Source organism: Ranitomeya variabilis, chromosome 6 (assembly GCF_051348905.1).
Source record: "Ranitomeya variabilis isolate aRanVar5 chromosome 6, aRanVar5.hap1, whole genome shotgun sequence".
Lineage (NCBI taxonomy): Eukaryota > Metazoa > Chordata > Amphibia > Anura > Dendrobatidae > Ranitomeya > Ranitomeya variabilis.
The window spans coordinates 317967952-317994410 of record NC_135237.1 but is presented as its reverse complement, the minus strand read 5'-3'; the positions used below and the strand labels follow the sequence as shown (position 1 = coordinate 317994410).

Here is a 26459-nt window from a genome sequence, read left to right as displayed (position 1 = left end):
CACTGAAAATCTCACGATACATGGCCCCATTCATTCTTTCATGTACCCGGATCAGTCGTCCTGGCCCCTTTGCAGAGAAACAGCCCCAAAGCATGATGTTTCCACCACCATGCTTTACAGTAGGTATGGTGTTGGATGGATGCAACTCAGTATTCTTTTTCCTCCAAACACGACAAGTTGTGTTTCTACCAAACAGGTCCAGTTTGGTTTCATCAGACCATAGGACATTCTCCCAAAACTCCTCTGGATCATCCAAATGCTCTCTAGCAAACTTCAGACGGGCCCGGACATGTACTGGCTTAAGCAGTGGGACACGTCTGTCACTGCAGGATCTGAGTCCATGGTGGCGTAGTGTGTTACTTATGGTAGGCCTTGTTACATTGGTCCCAGCTCTCTGCAGTTCATTCACTAGGTCCCCCCGCGTGGTTCTGGGATTTTTGCTCACCGTTCTTTTGATCATTCTGACCCCACGGGGTGGGATTTTGCATGGAGCCACAGATCGAGGGAGATTATCAGTGGTCTTGAATGTCTTCCATTTTCTAATTATTGCTCCCACTGTTGATTTCCTCACTCCAAGCTGGTTGGCTATTGCAGATTCAGTCTTCCCAGCCTGGTGCAGGGCTACAATTTTGTTTCTGGTGTCCTTTGACAGCTCTTTGGTCTTCACCATAGTGGAGTTTGGAGTCAGACTGTTTGAGGGTGTGCACAGGTGTCTTTTTATACTGATAACAAGTTTAAACAGGTGCCATTACTACAGGTAATGAGTGGAGGAAAGAGGAGACTCTTAAAGAAGAAGTTACACGTCTGTGAGAGCCAGAAATCTTGATTGTTTTTTTCTGACCAAATACTTATTTTCCACCATAATATGCAAATAAAATGATAAAAAAAACAGAAAATGTGATTTTCTGGATTTTTTTTTCTCAGTTTGTCTCCCATAGTTGAGGTCTACCTATGATGTAAATTACAGACGCCTCTCATCTTTTTAAGTGGTGGAACTTGCACTATTGCTGACTGACTAAATACTTTTTTGCCCCACTGTACGTAGACCTCAAAATATTAGCTAAAATCCTCTCTCAAAGGTTGAACTCCGGCCTAGACGATTTAATCCATAGAGACCAAGTGGGTTTTGTCCCACGGAGACAAGCCTCAGATAATATACGGAGGGTCTCCCACTTGTTGCACCTCTGCAAAAACCGCAACATATCTAGCATGTTATTGTCATTAGACATAAAAAAAGCCTTCGACTCTATTTCGTGGCCTTATTTGTTTGCGGTCTTGCGGAAGTGGAAGTTTCCTGACCACTTTCTCTCTTCGATTTATGCTCTCTATAGTTCCCCATCTGCCTACGTACGTTATAATGGCTTCTCCTCTACGCGTTTTCCTATTAATAGGGGTACCCGGCAAGGTTGTCCCCTTTTACCCCTATTATTTCTTCTGGCTTTTGAACCACTAGCTATTCATCTGCGCCGCAACTCCAATATACTAGGTGTGGAAGTGGCGTCAGTCTCTCACAAATTTTTTTTTTTTGCAGATGACATGCTACTTCTTCTATCATCCCCACAGAAGTTCTTGCCGGCTTTAATTCACATCTTAAATAATTTTGAATCTATCTCAGGCCTACAGATAAATACTGCTAAATCTTATGCCTTAAATATATCCCTCCCACTGCCTATTGTATCACAATTTCAGCATGATTTTCTGTTTCAGTGGGTTACTAACCACTTAGATTATTTAGGGGTGAAACTGATGGCTGATCTAGACTCCCTTTATTCGGCTAATTATCCTCCTATGCTCCGTAAACTTCGCCTCCTGCTCCAATCTTGGGAGAGGTTACATCTCTCTTGGTTAGGCCGCGTAAGGGCACTAAAGATGACTATTCTCCCCAAATTACTCTACTTATTTCGTGTCCTGCCTATCCCTATCCCCCAACATTTCCTTAAAATGGCCCAAAGATCAATAGATGCTTTTGTATGGAGAGGAGGCCTCCCCAGGGTAAACAAAGCTACTCTCTATCGTCATCGTTTAAAAGGAGGCTTGGGAGTCCCAAATCTCTCAAAATACTACCGCGCAGCCCAATTAGGTCAACTGACCCTATACCACGCCTATACTGAACCTACATTATGGCTATCTTTAGAAGCTTCAGAATTGCAATCCTGTACCTTAGACACATTACTATGGATTCTCCCATCCCAAAGCAAACATATCTCGAACCCCATTATAAAACATTCCCTTACAATCTGAGACTCGGTGAAATATTCTTCACAGCTAATTTCACCCTTTATGCCCCTTGCTCCCATTTGGGGCAATATCCTATTTCCCCCAGGCATGGGATCGCTTAGAAATTTCCATATGTGGGTGGCAGCTGGCATATCCAGAGTTCACCATCTTTTCAATGTCGACGGGATTATCCCATTCTCAGTCTTAAGAGAAAAGTACCATTTCCCTCCTGGAGAAATATTTCGTTACCTACTTTGTTAACTTTGTTAATTCCTTACTAAAACATTCGACCCCCTCCTTATTCCTTTTGAACAAAAATGTCGTCAAAACCCACATGCTTCAGGAATCATATCCCTCCTCTACTCACATATCAACTCCCCCTCCCATAGACACTGCTTGAAATACACCTCTCGCTGGGAGTCGGACATTGGGTCTACCCTGTCCGACCCGGAGTGGTCTCAAATCTGATCTGCCTCTACTGGAGGCATACTGAATACTCTCATGTTGGAAACCAACTACAAGGTGTTGACCCGCTGGTACCTGACCCCAGCTAGAGTGGCTAAAGCAGTGGCTAACTACTCCCCAAACTGCTACAGAGGATGCAGCTCCATAGGTGACATGTACCACATATGGTAACTATGCCCAATTGTACGAAGGTTTTGGATTAGAATTTATCACTTATTTTCCTCTATAACTAATACAAACCTAAAAAAAAAAACCTTGGGAGGCCTTACTCAACAAACGCATTCCTAACATCCCCAAACACACTAGACCCTTATCACATTCATATTTTTAGCCGCCAAACAAATCATAGCTTTGGCATGGAAAAAAACAAGTCTAGACTTTTCCGCAGTAAAATCACGCCTCTCTTGGTACATGATTAACGAGAAACTATCGGCCATACTCACTGATAGAGTCCGAAAATTTGAGAAAACATGGCTCCCTTGGGCGGAATATGCCAACCATACTCCTTTTGCCGCACCTGCACTTTACCACACCTGCACTTTACCACACCGTCCCTGACCCGTCTGATTCAGAATGACTCACTACAGCTAGCAGATGCAACAGGCCTTTCTCCTCGGGCTTAACTCCCCCCCCTCCCCCTGTTCCCCATTTGTTGTTAATTGATATGACTGCGTGTTATTTGTTTACATGCATTATTATATCTACTATATTTACAGCTCTGTATTGATATTTTCTTTATTATCACCGAATATGTAAATTGCAAACTTTCAATAAAAATTTATTGTTTAAAAAAAAAAAAAAAATTAAAAAGTGGGGCTCTAAATACTAAGGACCACACCTTGTCAAAAACTAGCCCTGACCATGACCCACCTGACAGCCTGTCCATGAAACATCCCTGCTCAACTATTGCTCCTCAAGCACATTTAAAACCATTTCAGATTTCCAGCTGCATATCTTTCCTAAAGATTGATTTATTGTATACTAGTAGTTCTTACACTGCACCATTTTGCCAAGTTCACACTTTCTATTTTGATGCAGTGAATATTTGTGAGAGTGAACTATCAATACTGGTCATTAGGACAGGCATTTCTTGGCCGTGAACTTGACCAATGAGCTCAAGTCACTGCATAAGTGTTATAGTTATTTAAAATTACCACTTTTTTTTAAAGACTTTAAGATGCATTTTTTAGCAGGAAAAACATTTGGATTAAAAAAAATGTTTGTGTTTTAGAGTCCAGAGGGAGCTTCTCATGGTCAAAGAGAAAGTTTACACAGCATCTTTCCCAATCAACGAGACAGTGGCAGAGGTTATTCTCTTCCGGTATGAGGCTGATCAGTCTGATCAATGCAGTGCAGGATAGGTAGCACCAGACAATGGCCAACGCTAAAGCTGCATGGATGTGATTATCTGAAGAACTTTTCAAGTCATATGATTCAGTTAGGGACATAGAAATGTATTAGGGTATAGAGATGAGCAAATTTGATCGGGTCAGGGCTTGTTTGGAAAGCTATAGCGCTTACAAAATAAGCTGTATTGGGAACCCAGCTACATGGAGCGCGCCAGCTGATGAGCTGTCCGGTGCCGCAGCTGCATGTGTCGCGGCTGTGTGACCGTCACAACACATACATGGAGAGCCCGTTTGTTGAGTGTAGATAATGTGCATGTTGTAAACACAGATGCTACAGAGGAACAATAACAATATATGCATTACCTCTGTAGTCTACACTAGTGCATTAAAATGAGTAATATTGACCTCAGCACATATTCATACCACCACGGAAGTTTCAGTTTGTAGCCAAGATGTTTTTCCTATTTTCTGCTGTCTAAACCTGGCGTGTGTCTTGTAGACTAAAAATATGTAATCTTTGTCACATTCTGTAATCACTATTCACCTAACCATAAAAAGTATTGTAGCTGTCATACACCTGTGGGTCACGGTCCAAAAACGGGTCCCCTGTACTGTCCGGGGTCTCCTGAGCCAAACCTGACAGTGACACATGGATGTGTACAAGGGCACAAAGGACTGCTGTCATATGGCTAGTAATGAATCTACTAGAATAAGGTGGCCTCTTGCCATGTACCCTCTTGATTGCTGTATACCTTACCTCCTTTATCTAGCTATATACAGATCTAGATTGATTAATTTGGTCCTGCAGTGCCAATACGACTATGTTACTACTACTTCCCCCCTCAGGTCCCCACAACAACAAGAACAAGATTATTCTATAGGATGCCCTCACCTTTGGAGATGCTGGCCACCTTGGTATACCTTATACATTTCCCATGTTATGTGAAACTTTTATATAAAACAGAAGGTTCAATTTAAAGTACTTGATATTTGCATGGGCTGATGAGTCCATTGTATATTTTCCAATTTTAAAGACGTAGGCCACGTTCAGTATTTTACATCAGTATTTGTAAGCCAAAACCAGGAGTGGGTGATAATACAACAGTGGTGACGTGTTTCTATTATACTTTTCCTCTGATTGTCCCACTCTTGGTTTTGGCTTACAAATACTGATGTAAAATACTGACCAAATAACGTGTGAAAGCGGCCAGACACTTATACTCAGGTTGCTTCAAACAATATTCTGACTGATCTCTTGTCCCATTTCATGTTAGCTTTTCCTTACGAATATCGCTGAAAAAAAATAACGTACCATAAAACTCAAAAACGTATACTTATTGAAACTTAATCACCAACTAAATTAAAAGTGTGCAGAAAGAACTATAAACACCACACCCCTATATAATACTTTACTAATAAAATGTTCTCATACCAGGCACAAAGCCATCCTGACTTACTGGTTTCTGGAAAGTCCCAGAGGCTCCCCTGGAAGAAAACTGCAACCTCACTTAAGTACAAGGCTTCCTCATCTGTGGACTGTCAGCTCTTTGCATGTCATCTGTCAAAGACACCAACGACCTGTACGATTCCCAGCAATAGTGGCCACTAAGGCTACTTTCACACTAGCGTCGTGCACCGCACGTCGCTATGCGACGTTGCGGCGCACCGACGCTAGCAGTGAAACCGCCGCACAACTGGGGCAGCGGATGCAGTTTTACATCGCATCCGCTGCCCCATTGTGATGTGCGGGGAGGCGGGGGCGGAGTTCCGGCCGCGCATGCGCGGTCGGAAAAGACGCTGAGGATGCACAAAAAACGTTACATGTAACTTTTTTTGTGCTCGACAGTCCGACGCAACACGACGCAACCGTCGCACTGCGTCGCTAATGCTTGTCTATGGAGAAAAAACGCATCCTGCAAGCACTTTTGCAGGATGCGTTTTTTCTGCAAAACGACGCATAGCGACGTGCAGTGCACGACGCTAGTGTGAAAGTAGCCTTAAAGGCTAATCTGGTAGATTTGCACGATCTGAAGGTGAAGCGCGTAGCTAATGGATTATGGCACTAGAAGAGGATTGGGTTTTATAAAAAAAAAAAAAAAAAAAACTGCATATAGCTGGCTGCAGAATGAGTAACCTGTTTATCAGTCAGTGAGCTTGTTCTGACAACAGGCTTGTAAGACACACCATTCTTCTAAGCGGATTTATCACCAAAACAAAGTTGACTGTTTACGTAGTCAAGAGCTAGGGACTCTTGTCAGAAGGGGCTCATAGATGGATTTACAGTTCACTCATTCTTCAGTGTTCTAAAAAAAAGTTCCAGACATTCTAGATGTTTTTTTTCTTATAAAACTGCACCTGAACACCCAACACTGAGATATAATTGTGTTAATCATTTCTTAAAGGGATTGTCCACACTCACCGTGACTGCAGGCTTGTGAATCCCCACATGGCATGCACTGTGCGCTGTTAGGCTTCTCCGGTGCCAGTGGTCATGTGAATGCAGTTATGCAATATACATATTCCCGGCCACAATCTGATTAGATGGACGCTTAGTGCAAGTGTATTGAGCGAGTCTGGAAACAGTCTAGTCGGAATGTGGCCGGGAGAATGCATATTGCATACCGGTGGTCACATGACCACCATTCCCGCTACAGACACCGGAGAATCCTTACAGTGTGTAGTGTGCGCGATGTGCAATTACACAAGTCTGCAATCACCTAGTGTTTATGACCGGACAATCCCTTTAATCAGCCATCACAATAAGCTCTGGCAGAGTCCCATTGTCTTGCTGCTCCTATCAGAATAAAATAGTAAATGATAGTAAAACATTTTTCTTCCTCTAGATGTAGTGGTCACTTCTGGCCTAGACATGAAACATTAATCAAAAATATTGTAACTAGTGATTTAATCACCCCATGACTGTCTTTTCTTCAAAGAGGATCTTAATTTAGCTACAGTGTCTCCATAATCTATCCTCTTATGTCTCCCACCCCCGGACCATCTATAGCTCTGCTATGTATATCTTACTGTATCATCTCCCCTGATTTATAGGACAGAACCATGTTCCCACCGTGTGCGTACTAGGATTTCATTCTCCTTTCCAGCAGAACTGGCACTAGTTGCTAAAATTCAGTTTTCCAATCACTAATATCCCGACACCCAAAGTCTCTCCCATGGGTTTAACTCCTTATTTTACCATTGCTATGCAATTCAGATACAATAATGGGGGTTCTGCAATTGTCAGATATATACCAAAACGCTAAATGCTTTGTCAATTCCCTCCAATATAAAACGGTTTTGTGTGCGACCAGCTGTACAGAGAACTATCGGCAAATATAGAAGGAAACTATAGGGAAAGGCGAGCAAAGGGCACAGAATGGAAGAGAAAGTGAAGGTTAGTCTGGGAAAGAAGTGCAAGAAAGGTCAGAAAATCATCAAGAGCTCAGTGCTTGGGACATTACAAAGTTAATGATTTCAGACTAGATAAAGAGTCCTGATAAGGAAATCAGCTCAGACAGAACAGAAAATCCCAGGGGTCTGATTGAATTAACCCTTCACATAGTTTACATTCTCTTTCTGCTCCATCTCACAGTACCAGAGACATAATAAAAGCATACATCATAAACCAACAAGGAATTCACTCCAAGACTAACCTCAAACATTCTGGCTGCAGTACAGCGTACCAGCGCCGAGGTGTGAACAACCCCATACCAAAGCACAGTTAACAGCAGCTCGTGGTATGCGGGGTTAGTCCTGCCGGGGAAATAAACCATTAATGACCCAATATACACAGGAGAAGAAAAATGTACATAATGTGTATCACTTTACATATGTAGTGTAACATTAGACAATAATATAAAGAATGACTTTACAAACACTATACATTGCCTGATCGTTCTCTCCCTTATCCCACTCATGGCTGTTGTGTGCACACATTCTGGACCAAGACTTTACAAGAGGTGACTAATTTATAAAACCCATCTTCAAACACCCTGCTATAGACTTGCTAGAAGGACTGCCTGCTGTTCATGGAGCCTATTCAGTAGCCAGAGTCAAGAGCAGCTAAAAAGCAGAGTTCTTACAGCTTGTTCAGACCAACAGGCTTTTGGTCCGTGTGCGCGATGGACCACACATGGGACAGGATATAGCCCAGGAACAGACACATGGGACAGGACATAGCCCAAGAACAAAAATAAAAAAATAATGAAGCCGCACCCTAAAAAAACAATGCCTCTATGGACAGCAGGGTGCCCGTCCTTACCAGGGGATCCATCCCAGTAAATAAGTCCAAATCCAATTGAAGAAAGGGACAGCACCACAGCAATTGTGAAAAAACAGCTCTCGTATTTATTCCACCTTCTGCAACGTTTCGGTCCGAAGACCTTTATCAAGCATGATAGGTGGAATAAATACGAGAGCTGTTTTTTCACAATTGCTGTGGTGCTGTCCCTTTCTTCAATTGGATATAGCCCAAGAACAGACACATGGGACAGGATATAGCCGAAGAACCGACACATGGGACAGGATATATCCCAAGAACAGACACATGGGACAGGATATAGCCCAAGAACAGACACATGGGACAGGATATAGCCCAAGAACAGACACATGGGACAGGATATAGCCCAAGAACAGACACATGGGACAGGATATAGCCCAGGAACAGACACATGGGACAGGATATAGCCCAAGGACAGACACATGGGACAGGATATAGCCCAAGAACAGACACATGGGACAGGATATAGCCCAAGAACAGACACATGGGACAGGATATAGCCCAAGAACAGACACATGGGACAGGATATAGCCCAAGAACAGACACATGGGACAGGATATAGCCCAGGAACAGACACATGGGACAGGATATAGCCCAAGAACAGACACATGGGACAGGATATAGCCCAAGAACAGACACATGGGACAGGATATAGCCCAAGGACAGACACATGGGACAGGATATAGCCCAAGAACAGACACATGGGACAGGATATAGCCCAAGAACAGACACATGGGACAGGATATAGCCCAAGAGCAGACACATGGGACAGGATATAGCCCAAGAACAGACACATGGGACAGGATATAGCCCAAGAACAGACACATGGGACAGGATATAGCCCAAGAACAGACACATGGGACAGGATATAGCCCAAGAGCAGACACATGGGACAGGATATAGCCCAAGAACAGACACATGGGACAGGATATAGCCCAAGAACAGACACATGGGACAGGATATAGCCCAAGAACAGACACATAGGACAGGATATAGCCCAAGAACACATGGGCGCTTTTCCACATGGAATGACAAAACATGAGGGAAAAAAAAAAAAATAAAAATCGCAGCATGTTCTATATTGGATCACTTTCCAGACTCCAGCATCCTTCGGACGAGCACACAAGGCCGCCCATGGAGCAGTTAGGACCCGGCCTAAATCCGGAGGAAGTAGCCAGACCATGTATTACACAGAAAGGCCATTAGTTTGGATGAGACGAGTAAGGGCCAATGATGTGCTCCGACACAGAAAAAAACTGGCCACTGGGGATCCCTGAAGCAGAATCCTGTGATCCTCTTAATATCAAGGGACCCTCCTGACCAATAGGGATTATCCAGAAAGGTCAACGTCATTCAATATCTCAAAGAATAAGTATCTAAAGTAATATATAGTGGAACCCAAGTATTCTATTCCCCTGCAATGCTGCCAAAAGGAAGAGAAAGAATAATAGGGACCACTGAGATCCCTTCCAACTACTTTAACCCTATTCCTAACTGGATGTTCAAAAATCAATAACCCGTTTTCATGTAAATCCTGATCAGTGTTTTACACCAATAAATATTTATCACACAAATTGTACTCAATGTATTCTTTGCATGAAGGATGGACTATGGCATGTTGAACTGGTGCTAGACTGCGGTGATAGATTTACCCACCCAAGTTCTACGAAAGAGGCTTTTAGGCTGTCCAGAGGCGCATGAGACAATGAGAGCATAGTCATTACATCTTCAAGGAAACCAACAAGCAGCTTCCGGTCTTCTTCCTAAAATACAAAGGGACAAAACCTAGAGACAGGCGATGATGGATCTAGACACTGACTCTATAGAGACTACCTGGCAGAGGAGAGCGATTCCAATAAGCACGACATACTATTAGTCCACAAGCCGGGCTCACTTTCCTAGTGATGGGCTTACCTGATTGTAGCAGGTTAGCACTCCTGTAGCATAGATAGGGACTGTGGCTTTTGTCAGGACACCATTACCTGCTGTGGCATCTAAGAGAGATTGGATAGTGTTATTAAAGGGAATGTGTACGGCCTGATGCAGCCTGAACCACAAGTAGCAGGAACCGCACACTGGCTGGCCGACTGCAGGCAGGTGTGTTTTACACTAAAAGGCTGAAGTGTTACAGCGTAGACTTACTAAGAAAAGCGACCGAGGACTGTGCGTCTCAGCTGACTAGTACGAGGAGGCGCCTTAGCTGGCTTCTCCCCGTTTTCGTTGATTGACAGGTCCTTTTTATGTGCACACAGGAAATAGGGATTTTTGTGTACTCACCGTAAAATCCTTTTCTCCGAGCCATTCATTGGGGAACACAGACCGTGGGTGTATGCTGCTGCCAATAGGAAGCTGACACTAAGTTATACAAAAAAAAGTTAGCTCCTCCCCTGCAGTATACACCTTCCTGCCGGCTCTCAGCTAACCAGTTCGGTGCAAAAGCAGTAGGAGATCAATAACAACATATGAGCGTATAGCATGAAAAAATTATATATGAGAGTACAGCATGTCAAACCATAAAACAAGCAGAAGCTGATAACGGTGGGAGCTGTGTCCCCCATTGAATGGCTCGGAGAAAAGGATTTTACGGTGAGTACACAAAAATCCCTATTTCTCCTTCGCCTCATTGGGGGACACAGACCGTGGGACGTCCCAAAGCAGTCCCTGGGTGGGTACAACATCAGATCAGACCCTGTGTAACCGCTACTTACAAGAACGCCACCGCGGCCTGCAGAGTCCGCCTGCCCAGACTCACATCCGCGGAAGTCTGGGAATTATAGTGCTTCAAGACTGCATGCGGACTGGATGAACCCGCAAGCTTGCAGGTGTGCTTTACCGACGTCTGGTGCCTAGAGCCCAAGAAACCTCAATCGACAGAGTGGAGTGGAGTTAGGCTGACGTCTAACCCGGAAGGACTCCTGGATGGTGTAACGAATCTACCAGGCTAACATGACCGATGAAATGGCTAAATCCTTCCTGTAACCGTCAGGAAGCCTTCCTCTGACCATCAGGAAGCCCAAATAAGGAGTCCAATCTTCGGAAGGACGCCGTGTACGATACGTACCTACTCAGAGCACTCACTTCGTTCAGAATATGGAGAACCCATCCCGTTTTGTGGACTGGTGCCGAAAGAGATGAGGGAAGAACGATGCCCTCGTAACATTGAGAATACAATACCACCATGGTAACAAGGGACGGGGATGGCCTGAGGACAACCTTGCCTTGATGGTAATAAGGAAAAAAGTCTGAAAGAACAGAGCGTCTAGCTCCAAAGACTTGTCAGGATGACGAGATCGCAGAGAAAAAAAAAGGGGCGACCTTCCCAGATAGTAAAGTCTGCCCGGATCAAAAGGAGTCTAGTGGTGTAAGACTCCTAGGACCTTTTTTTTTTTTTTTTTTTTTTTTCTTCGGTCATGCAAAGTTTGCGCTGCCCTTCGAACTTACAGCGCAGGCGCCGGGGACCTTCATGAAGGAAATGGAGGCGGCGCACGGAAGCCCTGAGTGATGGCTGGGGGGCGTTTGTGTCAGGGGGGGAAGACATGCCCCCCTGACAAATTAGAGGTATGAGGGACAAATTATAAAAACGATTATTTCAGCGTTGGCAGGGATACCAACTAAAAGTGCCACCTTGACAGAATGCAGCATCAGTGCAGCACAAGGTGACTCCTTCAGTTAAAAACGCCTGGGGGGGGCTGACAGGTTCCCTTTAAGGTCCTAAAGATCTAATGGTATGTGAAAGGGAAGGACCACATGTGAAAACTCCCTGCGAGAAAGTCCCTACTTTCAGTTTTGTTGCAATAAGACGGAAACGTACAAGCTCCGCAAACAAAAAAACCTAACGTGGTCCGTGCGGATCTCCCAGGACCACTAGGGCCCTTCCTACTTCCAAACGACTCTCGTAAGTAGGGGAAGGGGGGTTATGGAAACTGGTACCACGGAAGAACCAGTGCATTCACTGCAATGGCTTTCGGATTTTGAGGCCGAACCATGAACACTAGTACATTGGTGTTCAGTCTGGACGCCATCCGATCTACATCTGGAGTGCCCCAGTGAAGGCAGATCTGATGGAAGACTTCCGGGTGAAGTTCCCACTCACTTGAGGCGGGACCCTGATGGCTGAAGAAGTCTACCGCCCAGAGATCTACTTATGGGATTGTGTACTGCCGAGATCACCATATGATAGCTCTCGGCCCATCAGAGAATGTGAGGTACCCCCTCCATGATGCCTGACCATGGGTACCTGCTAGATGATTAACATATGGCACAGCCGTGTCATTATCCAGTTGAATTCGGATGGGGTGACCCGCCAGAAGGCAGAGGACCTGCTGTAGGACTAGCCGTATCGTTCGGATCCCCAGAACAAAGGTCGGGAGAAGAAGGCTGGCATCGGTAGTCACTAATAATCATTGAACCGGAAGGAACTCCCCTGGATGAGGAAGAAGCTCAGAGACTACCCTCTGAAAGCCTGTTTTACCTACAGAAAACGAGCGGAGCGAAGGAAACAGCTTCCATTGCTGTCACCATTTTTCCCTCATGACCCTCCCAGCAAATTGAAAGGAATGAGTGATCAAGTGAGTTCTCAGTTGAAGCTCCACGGCCTTGTCTCAAGGGAGAAATACCAACCCTCTGGAAGTGTCCAGGATCATCCTCAAAAAAGGATTATCTGCTGGGCTGGAAAAGAGGAAAAACCTGTCTAGATGAATCTGCCAGCCCAGGAGAGGGTATAGCAATTGATATAGACGACTCAGCGTAGTCCTGGACGAGGGGCTACAAAGTCGACCGGATAGGGCAAGACGACCACCCCTTTATGGTGCAAGAGGAACATGACAGCCGCCATGACCCTTGCGAACACTCAGAGTGCGGTAGCAAGGCCAAAGGACAAGGTCGTGATTTGAAAATGCGGTTTGCGAATGGAAAAGTAAAGGAATTTTTGAAGAGGGGAAAATAACAATGTGAAGGTAAGCATCCTGAATGTCGGTGGATGCCAGAAACTCCACCCTTTTTCCGTTGAAGTAAAGGCTGAGCGGAGGAACTCCATCCGAAGAAGGAGGACCTTGTCCAGCTTAGTAAAAGTTTGAGGTCCAGGATCGGTCTTACTTTTCGGTCCCCCTTTTTTGGAACTAAGATCCCTTAGATCTAGACCGTCCTGGACAATTCTTCCACTGCTGGTTGGGTCTATAGGGAACATGCGATCCTAGGGAGTGGTGTCAGAGGCTTTTGAACGCAGAGTACGCTTCCATACTCTGAGCTATAATGCCCTTCTGGGTGTAATGGCATTTGCTGCTGACAGCGCCACACAACTAGCTGCATCCGAGAGGCGTGAACTAGCTTGTCTCCCGCTCAAGAAATTTGATTGACCAGCTGTACTATCTTTGGCAAAAGGTTACTGATGTGAATCAAAGTAGTTAAGGTCTCCGACCAGGAAACCATTGCTCCAGCAACCCATGCGGTGGCTAAGGAAGGGTAGAGCACTCAACCCGAGGCTGCAAGACGGAACAAACCAGATTTGCTATCTGACAGTCCGTTATAATTTTAGTTGATGACCCATTGGGCAGGACTACTGGTAGACAAACCACAGGAGATTCTACCAGGTTAATCTGTCAAGTGGCAAATGCGCGGCTGCATCCAGAAGGTCAGGAAAAGCAGTCTCTTGCTACCTCCGCTCTCTTTTGACAGTGCGGAGTTAAAATGATGAACCCTCGATCCACCACCCAACAGGGGAGTGGAGAAGGATCGTCCGCCTTCTTGCATCACCTTATAAATAGTGGAGATGCAGAGAGGGGTGCTCGGACGCCACAAAAAAAAATAAATAAATAAATAAAATAAAAAAAAGGTGCCACTGTACATCCACAGAGTTCAGGTCTCCGGGGGGACAGGGCTGGTTCCAGTGTTAGGGCTGGCTGCAGAAGAGTATACATGGAGGTGACACTTCATGTGCTCGTCTATTGATGGTGTGGGGAGATCGGTGCCCTTTAAAAGGACCCGTCGCCCCTAAGAATCAGACTAGGCATGGCATCCCATGTCGTAGGGGTGTATACGTGAAAGGGACACCCCACGTGTTAGCATATTGGCTGAAAAAGGATACCATGCCTGCAGAGGCTTCTGTCCATTGAATCGCTTATCCGGACACTCCCTGTCCGAGTGAATGACAAATGCTCTGCGAGGGAGTTTAGTCTCCTTATGAGGGACACTGCGTGATCTAGAGGGTTCACTGAGGGCCTCAATCTCTTGATCAGAGAAGCCATGGGATGTGGCAGTGATGAAGCCCACTCAGGGGAACTAGGTACTCTGGGATAAGCTGGGATTGGCATCGGAGGGTTCCCGAGTTCATTTAGGGTGACCGGCTTCGGACTGGTCTTGTGCCTTTAAGACAAGGGAAAACTAGCATGTGCCTTTGAGACCAGGTAATACTGGTCATGTGCCTTTAAGACAAGGGAATGCTAGTCAAATGCCTTTAAAACCAGGAAATGCTGGTCATGTACGTTTTAGACCAGGGAATCTTGATCATGTGCCTTTAAAACCAGGGAATACTGGTCATGTGCCTCTAAGACCAGGGAATACTGGTCATGTGCCTTTAAGACCAGGGAACACTGGTCATTCATGTAAGTACAGGAGGGAAGAGGGCAGTACTTCCTTACCCAGCTGCAGAGTCGTTGTGCCCCTTTAATGCAAAAAACCATCGCCCCTGCCGGCCGGGTGGACCAAGATGGCCGCCGGGAGTCCCAGAGGTGATAAAGTCTCGCAGAGAGCGAGAGGAGCCATTTCAGGGGCGGTGCCACAGACGCGATGTGGGCGGAGCCTTGTGACTTCCATGAATAGGCCCAAGCTGGGGCCTAAATTTCTGCAGCCGGCGGGAGCAATACCAGGGGTAGAATAGAGAGGCATTGGGCTGAGAAAAGTGAACGCTCCCGTGCCAGACAGAAAACGCCAGAAAAGATGGCGGAGCCGCCTTAGCGCGCCATAGTGTGGGCGCGACTTTCAGGATGCGGTCTACACATCGGTCGAAGCTGGGGGCTAAATTTTTGCAGCCGGCTGGAGCGTTACCTTAGGGAGGTGGGCCACAGGGAAGCCATGTTAATATCCCACTGCAGGAGCCCATCGCCGACTGGATCCACTCACCATTGGTGCGCGTCCCGGCATGGACCCGATGACTGGGTTTCAGCGCCGAGGAACGCACGCACTGTGCTGTTCGGCTGCAAGTCAGGTATTGCAGCGTGGACGGTGCAGGGATAAAGCAATAACCCTCAATCCACTATCCCTTTGTTAGGGAGGTGGAGAGGCACTGTCCGCCTCCTTGTGTCATCCACTTTAACAGTGGTGGGACAGTGGAGACTGCTCGGACGCCAAAGAGAAGGAGCCTCTGTACATCCCCGGAGTTCAAGCCCCCGGGTGGACAGGGCCAGTTGTCCGGCAATAGGCCTGGTTCCAGGAGAGGAAACATAGAGGCGACACTCCATGTGCTCGCCTGTTGCTGGTGTGGGGAGATCGGGACCCAAAGGAACCGTCGCCCCTAAAGTGAACTCAGGCATGGCATCCCACGGCGCAGGAGAGCGTACAGGGAGGCGACACTCCGCGTTCTCGCCTGTTAAATGTTCGGGGGAGATTGGATCCGTCGCCCCCTTCACTCCGTTAATTAAAAAAAAGAAAAAAAAGTAAAAAATAAAATAAAAACGATAGTGTCTGTAGGAGGCACATGGGCCTGGTTCAGACCCCAAGCAAGAACTGGTTAGCTGAGAGCCAGCAGGAGGGTGTATACTGCAGGGGAGGAGCTAACTTTATTTGTATCATTTAGTGTCAGCCTATTGGCAGCAGCATACACCCACGGTCTGTGTCCCCCAATGAGGCGAAGGAGAAATAACCGGTTAGTGAATGGGATCAGGGCACAGAGTAGCCGGATGAGGGCCGGCCTCAGATTAGTCAGCCAAAACATACAGTGTGCAGATGACTATTTAAGGTACAGTATATGTCTCAGCTGACTACCCACAGGTCTGTACCCAGCGGCATCTCTTCATCCCAAACTGTTTGAATGATAAACAGTTATCTCCCTGTGTGTGCAGCACGGTGGGGAAAAGCCACCATGTGCTTGTCAGCAGGGCTGTGGAGTCAGAGTCGGTATCCATTTTGGTGGAGTCAGATGTATAAGATGGACTGACTCCGACTCCAGCAATATATAATAAATTGAGTTTAGTTGTACAATACAAGATGTGCTGTAAATGTTTCCATAATAATTTGGTAAAGTTATGAAATGTCCTATAAATGTCTGTTCTGTTCATGATCTAAGGATCTCGGCTTTTAGTGGAGATGAATCTGTGCTGCACTTTATGTACGTGCTCAGTAGTGACCAGTGCTGTGGGGTCGGAGTCAGGTAAATTGAGGAGTCAGAATCAGTCGGTGGTTTGGCTTACTGACTCCACAGCCCTGGCTGTCCGCAAAGACATGTTTTCTTTCGCTCGGATAGCATCAATCCAATGACCATTTCCCTTTAAATAAATGGCAATTTTTACAGCAAGCATGCATGATGGGGGGTGAGTGGTCTTAGAGGTAACGGACAGCTGAATGAGAGTGTAGCCAATGAGGTGTACGGGCGCCTAAGGAACCTAAAGTGCATGAGACAAATTCTAATCTCCACAATAAGTGACATTTTCAGGACGATTTGTTTTAAACATTAATGCGAATTGATAACAGCACAGCTCTGTAACCTGACAGCACTCATTTAGGTTTCAGTCCTCCTCAACTGTGCATTTCCAGAGTGGGTTTAACACCGCTTCTGTCTTTTCTATTGCAGTTTACATAGCGCACAGTCCTGTCCGCCTGGCATGCCGGAGGTGCTGGGATCTAGCAGACCAGGATCAGATCTGCCAGTCACTTGTGTCACAGTTGTTTTACTCTGTAATTGGGGCTCATAGTAGCGGCATAAACACTTACCTATATTTTCCTCAGACAGCCTCAATATTTCCTGGAACTGTGGCTTTACCTAAAAAAGACAATTTATAGCGGAATATTTTTAGTGTCATAATTATACTCACACCGGTGCAAACAAACAAAAGGTTTCCTGCAGCACCGGAGGTGATCCCTGTGCAATTAGCAGCCTGTGGATCTACCTTCAGCCGGTGAATATCGGAGTCCAAGACATGGCCACTGCACTGAATCAAGACTATTTCACATCCAGATAAAAGGCAAACCGTGAGCAGAAACAATAGAAGTTTAGGCCAATTAAGAATGGCTTGAGAAAGGCCGGTTTGATGGGTGAAATGTCGCTTGTTTCTGCTCACTGTACACATTTTACCTGTTGCTGGAATAATGGACTGCTTTTTGCTACAAGCGTTGATTCAGTCCGAAGCCGTTTCTTGGACTCTGGTATACCTACTGTATACACAAGAAAAAACTAACAAGGTACATGTTTAAATGTAAGTAAGGACATCAAAGATATTGATCAAATCCTAGAGCTCTAATTAGGATAGTGGAAATATTTAGAGATTTCAGCATGCAGATCCACACAGAAATATATTGTCTGACATGTCTTAAAGAGAACCAGCTATGTCCAGAAAAACTTTTTACATGCAGATGTATGGCAATCAGCAGGTAAAAAGAGTTTAAATCATGTCTTTAGACATACTGAAGCAGCGAGTACAGGGAGAAAATGAAGTTATATTCTACCTGCAGCTGCTGGGAGTAGTGCAGGGAGCTCCGATGGTCAACGCTACTCTTGCAGTGGCGTGCAGTGTATTTGCTCGATAGCACAATGATCGACAGCCTGCTCTGCAGTGTGTGCGTGCGCGCAGTGTATGTGTGTATGGCAGACTGACAAATTATGTAATGGAGAGTGATTACAATGCACTCACTGTAAACACTATTTACATGCACATTACCACTATATCTGCAGGTAAGTAATGTTTCTGGACATGACAGGTTCTCTTTTAAAGGGAACTGGCCATCAGTTTTGTTACATAGCAGCTAAAAATATCATCTTACTCAGCATCTGCATTCCCTAAATCCTTATGCAACCCCCTGACTTCCCATGTATAGCACTGAAAAACCTTTTCGATTTCTCCTGCGCTGTATTGTAATTGCATCAGTCCAGTCAGATGGGTGTGGCTTCTGTCCTCTACACTCCTCCCCTCGGCTGCTGCTCACTGTCTTTGATGTATATGACGCCTCCTGGGAGATAACTTGTGCCTGCGCAGACAAAATCGCATCTCGTGCTTGCGCAGTATGCTTTGCTCAACTGAGGTCAAACCCAAAAAGCACATTGGTACATGAACCAATTTGTTTGCAGGTTTTTTGAAAACTTTACAGCAGACAAAAATAAATGAAAACACTTGTTTACCTTTGTGTTAGTAAATATCTTTCCAAACGTTCTGCACAACCTCCAGAAATATCTTGAAAATTCATGAACGCAAGCTGTTGATGCAACATTGATGCGACCCACGATCTCGATCAGTTGGGGTAATCTGCAAGCAAACCCATTGTTTGTTACCAAAATAAATTTTATTATCAGTTTAAGAAAATACCATCTTGATTGTAGTTTCTAAGCTGACCAAGTATCTTCTGAGTATGTGAATGTGGCTGTAAAGGAGGTATGGCTCTCGGACGTTCGCTTGCATTTTAGCAATCAGGACGGTTAGGCAGCCCATCAAGAACACAAATCTTTACAACAGGACATAAGCAGGAGATGCTAAGATACCAGTGAGATCCCCAATAAGTTGTAAGATACTGGATATATTCACTAGGACTGGTGTATTGCACTACATTAGGCCATTATGGTGTAGAATAATGAACACTAGCACTTTGTGAAGGCTATTGGCAGACACATAACTGTCTCTGGCTCTCTTCATGAACGAAAACAAAATTGCCAGCAAAAAGATTGATAACAATGAAAGGGGCTGTTCTTATAAATTATATATCTACAGTACAGACCAAAAGTTTGGACACACCTTCTCATTTAAAGATTTTTCTGTATTTTCATGACTATGAAAATTGTACATTCACACTGAAGGCATCAAAACTATGAATTAACACATGTGGAATTATATACTTAACAAAAAAGTGTGAAACAACTGAAATGAGGTCTTATATTCTAGGTTCTTCAAAGTAGCCACCTTTTGCTTTGATGACTGCTTTGCACACTCTTGGCATTCTCTTGATGAACTTCAAGAGGTAGTCACCGGGAATGGTTTTCTCTTCACAGGTGTGCCCTGTCAGGTTTAATAAGTGGGATTTCTTGCCTTATAAATGGGGTTGGGACCATCAGTTGTGTTGTGCAGAAGTCTGGTGGATACACAGCTGGTAGTCCTACTGAATAGACTGTTAGAATTTGTATTATGGCAAGAAAAAGCAGCTAAGTAAAGAAAAACGAGTGGCCATCGTTACTTTAAGAAATGAAGGTCAGTCAGTCCGAAAAATTGGGCAAACTTTGATAGTGTCCCCAAGTGCAGTGGCAAAAACCATCAAGCACTACAAAGAAACTGGCTCACATGAGGACGGTCCCAAGAAAGGAAGACCAAGAGTCACCTCTGCTTCTGAGGATAAGTTTATCCGAGTCACCAGCCACAGAAATCGCAGGTTAACAGCAGCTCAGATTAGAGACCAGGTCAATGCCACACAGAGTTCTAGCAGCAGACACATCTCTACAACAACTGTTAAGAGGAGACTTTGTGCAGCAGGCCTTCATGGTAAAATAGCTGCTAGGAAACCACTGCTAAGGACAGACAACAAGCAGAAGAGACTTGTTTGGGCTGAACCACACAAGGAATGGACATTAGACCAGTGGACATCTGTGCTTTGGTCTGTTGAGTCCAAATTTGAGATCTTTGGTTCCAACCACCGTGTCTTTGTGCGACGCAGAAAAAGTGAACAGATGGACTCTACATGCCTGGTTCCCACCGTGAAGCATGGAGGAGGAGGTGTGATGGTGTGGGGGTGCTTTGCTGGTGACACTGTTGGGGATTTATTCAAAACTGAAGGCATACTGAACCAGCATGGCTACCACAATATCTTGCAGCGGCATGCTATTCCATCAGGTTTGCGTTTAGTTGGACCATCATTTATTTTTCAACAGGACAATGACCCCAAACACACCTCCAGGTTGTGTAAGGGCTATTTGACCAAGAAGAAGAGTGATGGGGTGCTACGTCAGATGACCTGGCCTCCACAGTCACCAGACCTGAACCCAATCGAGATGGTTTGGGGTGAGCTGGACCGCAGAGTGAAGGCAAAAGGGGCAACAAGTGCTAAACATCTTTGGGAACTCCTTCAAGATTGTTGGAAGACCATTTGCAGTGACTACCTCTTGAAGCTCATCAAGAGAATGCCAAGAGTGTGCAAAGCAGTCATCAAAGCAAAAGGTGGCTACTTTGAAGAACCTAGAATATAGGACAAAAAAAAAAAGTGTGAAACAACTGAAATTAAGTACATAATACCACATGTGTTAATTCAGAGCTTTGATGCCTTCAGTGTGAATGTACAATTTTCATAGTCATGAAAAATCTTTAAATGAGGTGTTTCCAAACTTTTGGTCTGTAGTGTGTGTGTGTGTGTGTGTGTGTGTGTGTGTGTGTCTGTATATATATATATATATATATATATATATATATATATATATATATATATATATATATATATATATATATATATATATATATATATATATATATGTATGTGTATATGTATATATATATATATATATATATGTATGTGTATATGTATATATATATATATATATATATATATATATATATATATATATATATATATATATATATATATATATATATATATATATATATATATATCTAATATATAAAGCTGAATGTGTGTGTGTGTGTATGTATGTATGTATGTATGTATGTCCGGGATTGGCATCTGAACCGTAGCAGCTACAGCCACAAAATTTTGCACAGTCACACGTCTGGACCCCGAGAGCGTCATAGGCTATGTTGTGAGGTGAAATTTTAACCCCGCGCTTTCCAATTCACCAAACAATTTTGCCCCTATCTACATAATGGGGAAAAAGTGAAAGGAAAAGTGTTGGAGGCGTCGCAGCTACAGGCACAAAATTTTGCACAGTCACACGTCTGGACCCTGAGAGCGTCAAAGCTATATTGTGAGGTGAAATTTTAACCCCGCGCTTTCCAAGTCACCAAACAATTTTGCCCCTATCTACATAATGGGGAAAAAATGAAAGGAAAAGTGTTGGAGGCAAATTAACAGCTGCCAGATGTGAACAAGGGGGACTTAAAGAATGACAGCGATGGCACCAAAGAGTATATACTGTACAGTTGCTAAGGTGGGGCCCCAACATGGGATAATCACACCACCACGGGGATATGAACACACACACAAAATGCGCCACACACTACCACGTGCTCGAACACATATACCACCCTCAGTGCACATTTCACCACACATACACCAACCTCGCCACATAAAAGTAGAAACACAAAAGTCGCCGCTCAAAACTCGCCACGCGCAAAACTCTCCACATGCAAAACTCGCCACACGTGCAAAACTCGCCACACGCAAAACTTGCACACGCAGAAAAATTGCCACACGCAGAAAAATTGCCACATGCACAAAAGTTGCAACACATGCAAAAGTTGCCTCACACAAAACTTGCACATACTCAAAAGGCACCACACATAAAACTCGCCACGCGCAAAACTCGCCATGCGCAAAACTTGCTGCACACAACTTGCTACACTAACCTGTCACATGCAACTCGACACACAAAAAGTTGCTACACGCATGTCGCCACACAAAACTCATCTCACAAAAGTCCCTACATGCATGTCGCCACACGCAACTCAACACACACAACTTGACACACGAAACTCGCCCTAAAACACACACAAGTCTGGTATCCTTCAAAAATAAAAATCTGATTAATAAGCAGACAAACTACAAGAGCAACAAATGTACCATATAGGAATCCGGCAGCTGTCAGTCACATGACCAGTCTATTATGTGTATGTGTGAGCTAATATATACTGCCAGGGGGTGGGCTTACTGTTGGCTGGGGATTTATCAGGCTGCCATTTTAGCTTACAAATACTGAGGTAAAAATACTGACCAAATAACGTGTGAACGAGGGCTAATACAGGAGGAGATGGCATACAGCTATATACTATATACAGGAGATGACACACAGGTATATACTATTTACAGGGGAGATGACACACAGGTATATACTATATACAGGAGGAGATGACACACAGATATATACTATATACAGGAGAGATGACACACAGGTATATACTATATAGAGGAGGAGATGACATACAGGTACATACTACATACAGGAGGAGATGACATACAGGTATATACTATATACAGGAGGAGATGACACACAGGTATATACTATATACAGGAGCAGATTACCTACAGGTATATAGTATATACAGGAGGAGATGACACAGGTATATGCTATGTATAGGAGGAGATGACATACAGGTATATACTATATACAGGAGATGACACACAGATATATACTATATATAGGTGAGATGACACACAGGTATATACTATATACAGGAGATTACATACAGGTATATCTAATATATAAAGCTGAATGTGTGTATGTATGTATGTGTGTATGTCCGGGATTGGCATCTGTACCGTCGCAGCTACAGCCACAAAATTTTGCACAGTCACACGTCTGGACCCCGAGAGCGTCATAGGCTATGTTGTGAGGTGAAATTTTAACCCCGCGCGTTCCAATTCACCAAACAATTTTGCTCCTATCTACATAATGGGGAAAAAGTGAAGGGAAAAGTGTTGGAGGAAAATTGACAGCTGCCAGATGTGAACAATGAGGACTTAAAGAATGAGAGCGATGGCGACAAAGAGTATATACCGTACAGTTGCTAAGGTGGGGCCCCGACATGGGATACTCACCACACACGGGGATATGAACACAAACACAAAATGCGCCACACACTACCACGTGCTTGAACACATATACCACCCTCAGCACACATTTCACCACACACACACACCAACCTCGCCACATAAAAGTCGAAACACAAAAGTCACCACTCAAAACTCGCTACATGCAAAACTCGCCATATGCAAAACTAGGCTCACGCAAAACTCGCCACACGTGCAAAACTCACCTCATGGAAAACTCACCTCATGCAAAACTTGCACACACAGAAAAATTGCCACATGTACAAAAGTTGCACCACATGCAAAAGTTGCCTCACACAAAACTTGCACATACTCAAAATGCACCACACATAAAACTCGCCACGCGCAAAACTCGCCATGCACAAATCTTGCTGCACACAACTTGCTACACTAACCTGTCACATGCAACTCAACACACAAAATGTTGCTACACGCATGTCGCCACACAAAACTCATCTCACAAAAGTCGCTACATGCATGTCGCCACACGCAACTCAACACACACAACTTGACACATAAAACTCGCCCTAAAACACACACAAGTCTGGTATTGTCCTTCAAAAATAAAAATCTGATTAATAAGCAAACTACAAGAGCAACAAATGTACCATATAGGAAATACGGCAGCTGTCAGTCACATGACCTGTCTATTATGTGTATGTGTGAGCTAATATATACTGCCAGGGGGGAGGGCTTCCTGTTGGCTGGGGATTTATCAGGCTGCCAATAGCAACCAATCACAGCTCAGCTTCTATTTTGCTACAGTTAATTAACCTGAGCTCTGATTGGTTAATATAGGCAACAAAGACATTCTCAGTATAACAAAGCTAATATATGTTGTGAAATGCTTCTATTTGCTTAGTTTTTGCCTTTTAATAATTACATTTCTATCTATTTGTTTTGTGGTTTTTGTGTGCAGAATAAATTTTTGTTAACACATTCTATTTTGCTAACAGCAGTCATTAACCCGGGCGAAGCCGGGTAGTACAGCTAGTAATATATAAAGCTGAATGTGTGTGTGTGTGTATGTATGTATGTATGTATGTATGTCCGGGATTGGCATCTGAACCGTAGCAGCTACAGCCACAAAATTTTGCACAGTCACACGTCTGGACCCCGAGAGCGTCATAGGCTATGTTGTGAGGTGAAATTTTAACCCCGCGCTTTCCAATTCACCAAACAATTTTGCCCCTATCTACATAATGGGGAAAAAGTGAAAGGAAAAGTGTTGGAGGCGTCGCAGCTACAGGCACAAAATTTTGCACAGTCACACGTCTGGACCCTGAGAGCGTCAAAGCTATATTGTGAGGTGAAATTTTAACCCCGCGCTTTCCAAGTCACCAAACAATTTTGCCCCTATCTACATAATGGGGAAAAAATGAAAGGAAAAGTGTTGGAGGCAAATTAACAGCTGCCAGATGTGAACAAGGGGGACTTAAAGAATGACAGCGATGGCACCAAAGAGTATATACTGTACAGTTGCTAAGGTGGGGCCCCAACATGGGATAATCACACCACCACGGGGATATGAACACACACACAAAATGCGCCACACACTACCACGTGCTCGAACACATATACCACCCTCAGTGCACATTTCACCACACATACACCAACCTCGCCACATAAAAGTAGAAACACAAAAGTCGCCGCTCAAAACTCGCCACGCGCAAAACTCTCCACATGCAAAACTCGCCACACGTGCAAAACTCGCCACACGCAAAACTTGCACACGCAGAAAAATTGCCACACGCAGAAAAATTGCCGCATGCACAAAAGTTGCAACACATGCAAAAGTTGCCTCACACAAAACTTGCACATACTCAAAAGGCACCACACATAAAACTCGCCACGCGCAAAACTCGCCATGCGCAAAACTTGCTGCACACAACTTGCTACACTAACCTGTCACATGCAACTCGACACACAAAAAGTTGCTACACGCATGTCGCCACACAAAACTCATCTCACAAAAGTCCCTACATGCATGTCGCCACACGCAACTCAACACACACAACTTGACACACGAAACTCGCCCTAAAACACACACAAGTCTGGTATCCTTCAAAAATAAAAATCTGATTAATAAGCAGACAAACTACAAGAGCAACAAATGTACCATATAGGAATCCGGCAGCTGTCAGTCACATGACCAGTCTATTATGTGTATGTGTGAGCTAATATATACTGCCAGGGGGTGGGCTTACTGTTGGCTGGGGATTTATCAGGCTGCCATTTTAGCTTACAAATACTGAGGTAAAAATACTGACCAAATAACGTGTGAACGAGGGCTAATACAGGAGGAGATGGCATACAGCTATATACTATATACAGGAGATGACACACAGGTATATACTATTTACAGGGGAGATGACACACAGGTATATACTATATACAGGAGGAGATGACACACAGATATATACTATATACAGGAGAGATGACACACAGGTATATACTATATAGAGGAGGAGATGACATACAGGTACATACTACATACAGGAGGAGATGACATACAGGTATATACTATATACAGGAGGAGATGACACACAGGTATATACTATATACAGGAGCAGATTACCTACAGGTATATAGTATATACAGGAGGAGATGACACAGGTATATGCTATGTATAGGAGGAGATGACATACAGGTATATACTATATACAGGAGATGACACACAGATATATACTATATATAGGTGAGATGACACACAGGTATATACTATATACAGGAGATTACATACAGGTATATCTAATATATAAAGCTGAATGTGTGTATGTATGTATGTGTGTATGTCCGGGATTGGCATCTGTACCGTCGCAGCTACAGCCACAAAATTTTGCACAGTCACACGTCTGGACCCCGAGAGCGTCATAGGCTATGTTGTGAGGTGAAATTTTAACCCCGCGCGTTCCAATTCACCAAACAATTTTGCTCCTATCTACATAATGGGGAAAAAGTGAAGGGAAAAGTGTTGGAGGAAAATTGACAGCTGCCAGATGTGAACAATGAGGACTTAAAGAATGAGAGCGATGGCGACAAAGAGTATATACCGTACAGTTGCTAAGGTGGGGCCCCGACATGGGATACTCACCACACACGGGGATATGAACACAAACACAAAATGCGCCACACACTACCACGTGCTTGAACACATATACCACCCTCAGCACACATTTCACCACACACACACACCAACCTCGCCACATAAAAGTCGAAACACAAAAGTCACCACTCAAAACTCGCTA

At 44.4% G+C, this 26459-nt stretch overlaps 1 protein-coding gene across 5 annotated transcripts in view; it reads right to left on the bottom strand.

The window, feature by feature from the left end:
- RELCH (RAB11 binding and LisH domain, coiled-coil and HEAT repeat containing) overlaps window positions 1–26459 on the bottom strand; it is a 204264-nt gene that overhangs the window by 41211 nt on the left and 136594 nt on the right. For all 5 annotated transcript variants that reach the window (XR_013216939.1, XM_077269738.1, XM_077269736.1 and 2 more), the window contains 5 exons: window positions 18635–18758; window positions 17233–17281; window positions 10225–10304; window positions 9967–10073; window positions 7685–7784 (listed from right to left, as the gene is read on the bottom strand). Coding sequence is in view for 4 of the 5 variants with exons in the window: in XM_077269738.1 (XP_077125853.1) it covers window positions 7685–7784; window positions 9967–10073; window positions 10225–10304; window positions 17233–17281; window positions 18635–18758 (460 nt within the window). In the remaining variant the exon portion in view is untranslated. The remainder of the gene's footprint in view (window positions 1–7684; window positions 7785–9966; window positions 10074–10224; window positions 10305–17232; window positions 17282–18634; window positions 18759–26459) is intronic.